At 46.3% G+C, this 8,676-nt stretch overlaps 1 protein-coding gene across 2 annotated transcripts in view; it reads right to left on the reverse strand.

Moving 5' to 3' along the window:
* Arid2 (AT-rich interaction domain 2) overlaps positions 1-8,234 on the reverse strand; it is a 124,372-nt gene extending 116,138 nt beyond the window's left edge. For both annotated transcript variants that reach the window (XM_021182946.3, XM_021182945.3), the window contains exons 1-3: positions 7,721-8,234; positions 7,520-7,613; positions 6,338-6,435 (exon numbers count right to left, since the gene is read on the reverse strand). In XM_021182946.3, coding sequence (XP_021038605.1) covers positions 6,338-6,435; positions 7,520-7,613; positions 7,721-7,812 — 284 coding nt within the window. In that variant the 5' untranslated portion in view covers positions 7,813-8,234. The remainder of the gene's footprint in view (positions 1-6,337; positions 6,436-7,519; positions 7,614-7,720) is intronic.
* Between the last annotated feature and the right edge of the window lie 442 nt (positions 8,235-8,676).

An 8,676-nucleotide genomic window follows, 5' to 3' on the forward strand; every position in this document is an offset into this window, starting at 1 on the left:
CATAAACTAACTAGAGATAGCTTCGACAAACATCTTCCTTTAAGTTCAATAAAGTCTGGCCCTTAATACAGTATCTACTGCTAACAGCTATTCCCTAATATCAAAATTCAGGACATGACTTCCTCAGTTTTCACAGTCACAGAACTAAACAAAACATAATTTTTTTAAAGCAGAGCTAGTATCAAACTCAACACAAGTACTCGTCTACAAGCAATAACTACAATTGTCCAAAGAAACTTTGTACAAAACTTTTTAAAACTCAAATATACAACATATTTGTATTCAATATAAATATAACGACTTTTCTTAAAATGCAGTCTCTAATTAGAATAAACAGGACTTGATTTGTAGGGACCTGCTGGCTCAAATAAGAACCCAAATATAAAGACCCAACAAAATCAAAGTTATTATAAACTCTTTTTTAGAAAGATGATCATAAGAATAAAGTGTGTCTGAGAGTCAATTTTTGCGCATTGTCTGCGTGTTCTGTGTCCGTGGGTGTGGATACAAGTGCCACAGCACACGTGGAGGCACGAGGGCGACTTGTAGAAGTTGGTTCTCTCCTTCCACCACGTGGACCCCAGGGGGGGAACCCAGGGTTCTGTGTGTGTGTGTGTAAATCTAAGCCAGGAGCACTGACACACACCTGTAGTTCTACCATGCAAGAAGCAGAGGCAGGGGAATCATGAGCTTCAGGCAAGTCTGAGCTACACAGTGAAACTCTGTCCTAATTTTTTTTAAAGTTATATATATAGAAACTAAGTGAGTATGTAATCTAGAACTAGTCCACATTTTACCTGTTTGGTTTTTTTCTTCCTAATCTCATTGCTTTTAGTTTAGCTCTCCCAAATTGTGTTCTAGGGGATGTAGTAAATCTTCCTCAAACATGATGTTTCATACCATATAGCACTACAGTGCGGCTTGGAATAAGGAGAGAGGTATAGCGAGTTTCCAAAATGCCGGAGAATTGCACACATGTAATACAATCCAAGTCCCACGATAACTAGTCAACTTTACATTTATGACTCAAAATCACCTAGCCTTTTCTAAAAGGCACATACTACATTTCAAGAAAAATTGGTGTTTTATAGAGCACAAATACAAGTGTCTGCTTTGACCATGAATATCAAAGAACACCAGGATGGAAGTGGGGGCAGAGGGAGGGAATCCATCAGCCCTCACCCTAGCTGGCCACAAGTCCCCTCTGAACTTGGACAAACCCATTTCATCAGTAATCTCCAGTTGGCCTGGGCAAGGTACAATAAATAGCCTTTACAAAAGGAAAAAAAAAAAACCTCTCCCAAAATACTTTCCCTAGATATCTACATTAGGTGTCTGAGTGTTGGCGAACTGAGGTGTCTTTCCCTCCCCCAGCCCCTTCCAATTTCATTTCGTTTAAGCCTAGAGAAGAGCTTACAGGGGCCACAGGCATCACAGTGGATCTCACATAAAGGTCACCATGAACACGCCTATCCCTCGAGAGCAGAGGTGCTCTTAGAAACGGTGCTTCTAATGAGAAAGAGAATAGTTGTAGCTCACAGCTGAGTCAGAAGGTTGAAATGAAAAGGCGGAGCTGCGTCTCAGGTGGGCTGAGGCGGAGCTCTGCCGATGCTGGAGGCAGGGGCTGGGACAGGGTATCGTAAAAAGCTCTAGTGGGTTGCATGTGTCTGCTGTCTACTAGGCAAGTAAATTGATTTCTAGTTTGAGAAAATGTACGCTGCTTACAAGTATAGATTTTAAGACCTAACCCCAACCTGACTTTTGATCAGGTTTAAACCTCCTTTATCCACTTTCTCCTTTACTTTCAACAAGCCTACAAACTTTTCAGAAAGGTAACATTGCCATAAACCATCAAACTCAGGCTTGTTCAAAACGAAAGGCTTCACTTTATAAAACTAAAGTTAAAATCCGCACATGCCTAACTTACTAAGATACAATTGTCCCCCCTGCCCCTATTGTTATTTTATTTTCCTTTCTCGACTAGGAGCAATCTGCTGTTTTAGCTCTGTTTAGCAATGTACAGGTCCAGCCTGTGACTTCTGTTACCTACTGGACAGTGACACTGAGTTCCTCACCTCACCTCAAGCCTCTAGTAAAAGGCCTCCTCACTGACCTAGATGGCAGCCACTAGCTGACAATCTCTAAACGCATTCATGTCATTTTACTGATAAAAGTTAACTGCTAGTAACACAGACCACCCATGAAAGGGCTTTACCTAACAAGAAAAAAACAAAAACAAACAAACAAAAAAACCCACACAATGCACAATGTGACTGCAAAGTCACTACTGTGACTAGACCGAAAGTGAATGCAAAAAACAACAACAACAACAAAACAAAACAAAAAAAAACAAATAAAACACAAAAAACCAGCACTGGGTTGGGTTTTGGATACAAGAACCACAGCACCCCGAGCTTTCTTGAGCACAGTTTCAATGTCCAAGATGTGCCACCTCCCTTCTAATATTTCCAAGTTTTAGAAAGAACACATCAAGTTGACCTACAGCTACCCTGTTAACTATGGCTGTCTATAGGTGAAAATAGTCAGATTAAATACCTCCCTCAACCTTATATCAAAAATTAATTTTATTTATTTTTGTTTTTAGGAGATTTTTCTTGAGAAAGGTTTTTTTCTGTGTAGCCCCTGCTGTCCTAGAATTCACTCTATAAAGCAGGCTGGCTTTAGGCTCAAGAGATTTGCCTGCCTCTCCCTCCCAACTGCTGGGATTATAGGCATGCATCACAATGCCCAGCTAAAACTTCAAGTTCTTAACCAAGTAATAACAAACTATCTGATTCTTAGTACCAAAATAGGGCAATAAATAAATAAAATTCACCAAGTGAATAACTAGCACATTGGTCATAGATATACTTGAGCACAGAATTAACCATGTGCAACTTCCAATTACACTTGATTAAAATCACTTGTGATAACACACTGAAACCATAATATAGTAAATTTTATCAAGCACATTCAACAAACACAACTTTTTGGGACTTGAGTTTCTCCCTAAACAAAATGTGGAAAGTTACACTTTGTCTTTCCTTCCTTAGATAGGCAGTCTGACAAGAGCCACTGTGGGACACGAATATGCCAAGAATGATGCTAAATGAAAAAAGATAAGCATTTATGAGCTAATTAGAATGGAATTTTTTTATTTAACTTATTTACTTATGTATTGGAGACAGAGTTTCTCTGTGTAATAGCTCTGGTTGTCCTGGAATCACTCTGTAAACCAGGCTGGCCTTCAACTCAAGAGATTCATCTGCCCCTGCCTCTCAAGTGCTGGGATTAAAGGCAGGTGCCCCCACTACCCAGCTTAAAATATAATTTTTAAAATATAAAGATATACTTTGGGAAACTGTCAACGGCACTTACATTTTAAAATATTAAATACCAGGGGCTGCAGAGATAGCTTGGCAGTCTTCTAACGGCCCCAGGTTCAAGTCCTAGCACCCACAGGGCAATGACAACTCTCAGTGCCTCCAGCTCGGGGGGGTCGACGCCTCCCACAGACATACTCACACCAACGCACATACAGTAAAACGTGAAATGCCAGTGGTAAATAATCAACTGGATGCTCTATTCAGGCTGAGCCTTTTTGCTGTAGAGAATCTATGGTTGAAGGAATGTGTATTTGATATATTTAAGCTAACTTTGGCAGGCTACAATGTCTCTATACTTAATGACCATATTTATACCAAAAAGAGCATAGAAGAACTGTTACCACATGTGCCTGGCTAACACAGTCTGTGCGTATCTGTCTGTTAATGGTATGTAGCTGTATCAAATGGTGCTAGTCTAATCAGTGTTCATTCAGTTAACTGTATAACTACAGGGGGATGGAGGTGAGTATGTAACTTTGACAGAGCTAAAAACAGCAATGGCAGGCTTACAATGCGTCCAATGAAAAAGCGGCTCTCATTAAACATGCTTGTAGATGCCTGGTCAATATTTGACTTAGAAATGATACTGCAAAGCCAAGGCATAGTGGCATAACTTTAGAATCTCAGAACTGAAATGCTGAGGCAGGAGGATTGCCCCTTGAGCCACATAGACAAAGATGCTATCTAAAGAATCAATCAAAAACCAACAACAAAAACCAAAAACCCACTCAATCAAAAGAGACCTACCAAAATACATCGCATCAACTGCTTTTCAGAAAATATGGTATTAAATCTGATCTAGCAAAGAGTTAACTCACCAAGTCACCAATTCCCATACCTGACTGAGAAGGCATTCGTTATTACGGCTAATAAATTTACTGTTGAAAAGTTTGGTATCTGGTTTGCCAATTAGATTTTTTTTAGAGGAAGCATATATATATATATATATATATATATATACACCCCAACATAATATATATCCTCTAACTGCAATACAGCACCAGGGAAATTCTATCAAGGTTGGTAATACCCAATATTTGACCATCCTATTTCTTTGCAAGCCATGCAAATCTTCACATGGTTTTATTTTCTCAAACAAATGCTTCCACTCTTTCTCAGTAGCCTAGCTACAGCCCTACAAAAGCAAACCAGGAGAGTGACATATGGGGGAAAAACAAGTTTAGCTAAGGACATAGTTCAAAACAGCTCTAATAAGAACATAAGGCCCACGATGACCCAAGAACAATGTAAATACTTAACAATCTTGAAAGCATCCAGTTAAAAAGGGTAGCCATAAGTACAATTAATGTATGACATAATCCCAAGACAGGAATGACAACAGGAAACAAGATACGTATAATTACACTTTGTAAAAGAAGTCCAGGTACTTCACTAATTATGTGAAGATTGTTAAGATGAATGTAAATTTTACAGAAAAAAATATACATCTCATCAGCCATATATACCATTTAGCACTGAACACAGAATTTTAATCTATACATTTAATGAACACTAAGCCTAGCTTTAAAATATGTAATTAAAACATACAAAATACTACAAATGTGTTTGAACTGATCAGCACAAAGCCCTAACTTGTATTATCACAGCCCTCTCAAATCCTCTCAGTTATTAGAAACAGAAATAATCAAGTGACTATACACTCCGTATTAAATTTTTATTTCTAACTCTATTACTAAGTCAATGGCTTGGAAATTTCTTTTTTACTTTATCCTTTTATTTAACAAGGTACACTGACACATGATACTATCACACACACACACACAAACAAACACCCACCCTGGTATATTCTAGAGTGCCTATGGAACTCACTAACTGCCAAGTGCTGTCAACTCTTCAGCAAGAAGTCTGAAGTCAACCTAAGGCAGCCAATAGGAAGTGCACCTGTGCAATCACCCTGCTTCCTATTTCAGAATCCTGAGTGCTATACAGAGTGACGAGTGCATTTGAAGCAATACAAAACTCAAATTATACACAAGCTACGTTACAAATATGAAACATGCTATCTTGTAATATCACCAGTAACAACACTTATTAGACATATTAAGAGCATTATTTTCATTTTAAATAACTAAGGCTACTGTGGATAATCAAGGGAAAATAAAGGTTCCCTTCAAAATAAAGTACAACATGAAAGTATAGAAGCAAATCTAAGAAAAAGACCACTAAGTCACAAAATACATTATCTAGACTGAATCATATAAACAAAATAAGAAATTTACTTTCTTGAGTAAGCAGTCAAAATTTAAGGAAATGAAAAAAAAAAAAAGTATCCAACCATAGTACCTGGATTCAAACCATCCCCATATTCCTAAAGATACTGGATATTTTTAAGTTTCTCAAAAATTCAATTAACAACCAAAGAGTTCAAAAGTTAATTCTGATCAGCCAAGACATCGTCGTTAGATTATTTATGTAAAAGTATCCCACTGAAAACCCACTGAGTAACAGTTCCAGGCAGTAAGGTTTCTTTTTAAAAAACAACAAACAACAAACAAACAAACAAAAAATCCACAAAAGCCAGAATTGTGGGCAGTTAAGGAGTTTCCAAATAAAGAAGGTGGGGGACTCTCCCACAGGTTACAAAGTTTCATTAAGTATCCCAAGTCTTTTACTAAGCCCCTTCTTTCCTGTCCCCCCCCCGCCCCCCCCCGTGGCTATCGAGCAGTCAATAACAATGTCACAAAAGAATGTTTACAAGGTAGGATGTGGGGTGTCGCCTGTAATGACTTTGTATGAAAAATATAAATGATTGTATTTTAACCTGTATTTTAACTTCAGCCTCCTACCATCTCACTGTATTGACAGCAAATGCTTCTCAGACTGCAATTAACAAGGGATTGGAAAACTGGTTAGAGCGCAGATTTTGTTGTTGTTTAATCGCCCCTAAGTCCCTCGTTTCCAAATACTGTGGAAAAGTCACCACTACTCACCGCAAGTAATACTGTTTTAAAGCAAAGGCAGCGTTGGAACAACTTCTGGGAAAGTTGAACTCTTCAACAATTTCTCCCCACTGATTCTTCTCAGAAACCTGTTAAAAACACAGGCACACTTGTCTGAAAGTGCCCAATCCAAGAAAAACCTACCCTAACTTGGAAGCTAAATGCCCCTTCTGCAGAGATCTGTAGTCACCTAAGGAGCAGTGGGTGTCTGGGGTCGACCCACGAGAGTTACTAAGCCAGGGCTGCTTGAATCACTATGTTTTCACCAGAGAGCCCTGTATTTAGCAGCACTTGTTTTGTTTTTTTTTTTTGGGGGGGGGGGGTGTTGGTGGGTTTGTTTTGTTTTTGAAGCCCGGACAATAACCAATCGCAAGTCCCTCTGTCGCCCCCTTTTAAATCTCAACGCGGTCCGTTTGCACTAAAGAAAAAATAAAAGTTCAAAAGGATCAATACTGCTCCGGACAGCGACGTCCGCGAGCTCTGGGGGGGCCGGGGTCGGGGCCGACTCCGATCCCTCTCCCAGATCTATCCATCTCCATAGGCCCTTCTTTGAGGCCTACAGCTTCTGCCTAGCCTTGAAGCCTAAGATGGCTATTTGCAGACAGGTCCTGCTTTCTTTTGTTAGCTGTAGAAAGCCAGGGCGAGCGGGCCGAGGCTGTGCCCCCGGCCGCCCGGATCATTTCGCAGCCGATTATCGATGTTAAACCTGCCCGCGCTAATTTTGAGTTGCACGAAAACTGCTCAGAGTCTGTGTGTCTCTGTGTCTCCGCCTGTGCTAGAGCGGCAGCGGCGGCGGCGGCAGCGCTGACTCGCGGGCGGGCGGGCGGGCGCGGGGCTCGGCGGGCGGGCGGGCGGGCGGGCGAGCACTCCACTCGCCCGCGCTCCCCGCCGCGCCGCTCAGACCCCGCGGGGCCGGCCGGACACCCGGCAGGGCGCTCCCCGCCGCCGGGCCGCACCGCCCGCCCAAGCCCCGCGCCCGCCGCGCGCACGCGAGCCACCAGGCCGAAAACAGCCCCGCCGCCGGCCGCCTCCGTGGGCCACCGGCTGCGAGCGCCGAGAACGCCGTGTGCCCCGCCGATCGCCCCCCCGGCCCCAGGCGCCTGCTCCCGGGCCGGAGCAGACTTTTCCGAGCAGGCCAGCGAGAGGGAAATACAAATTAAAACTTCCACTCACCTTCGCGAATCCGCCTAAAGTAGTGACTCTGGTGTAGAGCCCGTGAAGATCCAGCTCCTTCCCACCCACCGCAGGGATCTTCTTAAACGGCGACCTGCGGGCGACAGAAAGCCCCGCACTTGTCACCGGGACCCCGCGCCCGCGGCGGGCCCCCGTTCGCCCCGGCTCGCCCCGGCGCTGCCCCCCCGGTCCTGCTCTCACCCTCTGCTGTGGTGGAACTGCCGCAGCTCGTCCAGGAAAGCCAGTCCCTTCCTCCGCTCGTCCGGAGGCGCCTTCCCCGTCGAGTTTGCCATTATTTTGCCAAAGGAGGTCTCCCGAAAAAACCCAGATCGCGGTTCAAACGCGGCCCCCGCTCCCCGCGCTCCCTACCAGCGCCCGGAGCCCATTCCTCGGCCGGCGGTGGCGGGGCTCAGTCATGGGCCGGCGGTGGCGGCGGCGGCGGCGGCGGCGGCGGCGGCGCAGGGAGGGAGGAGGGAGGGGGAGGAGGCGAGGAGGAGGGGAAGGAGGGAGCGGGAGGCCAGGGGGAGCGCAGGGCCGGAGGGAGGGGAATTTCTAAAAAAGTTTAAAGAAACGGGAGCGAAACTAGAGGGGCAGGCGACGGGCGGCCGGGCGCGGAGCCGCGGGGCGAGCGCGGCCCCCACCCTGCCTCGCCGCCTCCCGCGGCCCGGCTCTGGGCCGCCTCTCAGCGCCGCCGGCCCTGGCGGCTCGGCCCGGGGACGCGATTCAACATGGTGCTGCGGCCGGGGGGCGCACGAGCCGACCGGGGGCCGGGCGAGCCGAGGCGAGGGGCCCGGGCGGCCGCAGGCCTGGGAGTTGCGGCGGCGGCGGCGGCGGCGCGGCGGGGCCGGGGCAGGCGGGGCCGCGTGGGGAGGGGGAGGTCTGTGTGGTGGCTTGTGGAGAGCGGGGTGACAGCGTGGATCCGGGCCGCGGCTCCGCGGGGCCCTCGCACACATTCACGCGCGGCGGCGGCGGCGGCGGCCCGGGCGTCCCCGGGCACAGGCTCCGGCGGCAGCCGAGCCGCTGCGCGCCGCCCGCCGGCCTGCCTGCCTGCCCGCCAGCCTCCCGTTCTCTGCTGCCGCCGCCACGGCCGGGCCGCCAGCGCCGCACAGCGCCCCCCGAGGGCCGGCCGCGGCACTGCGCCTGGCTCCACACGGTCG

Source organism: Mus caroli, unplaced genomic scaffold (assembly GCF_978045245.1).
Source record: "Mus caroli unplaced genomic scaffold, Mus_caroli_1 scaffold_16, whole genome shotgun sequence".
Classification (NCBI taxonomy): Eukaryota; Metazoa; Chordata; class Mammalia; order Rodentia; family Muridae; genus Mus; species Mus caroli.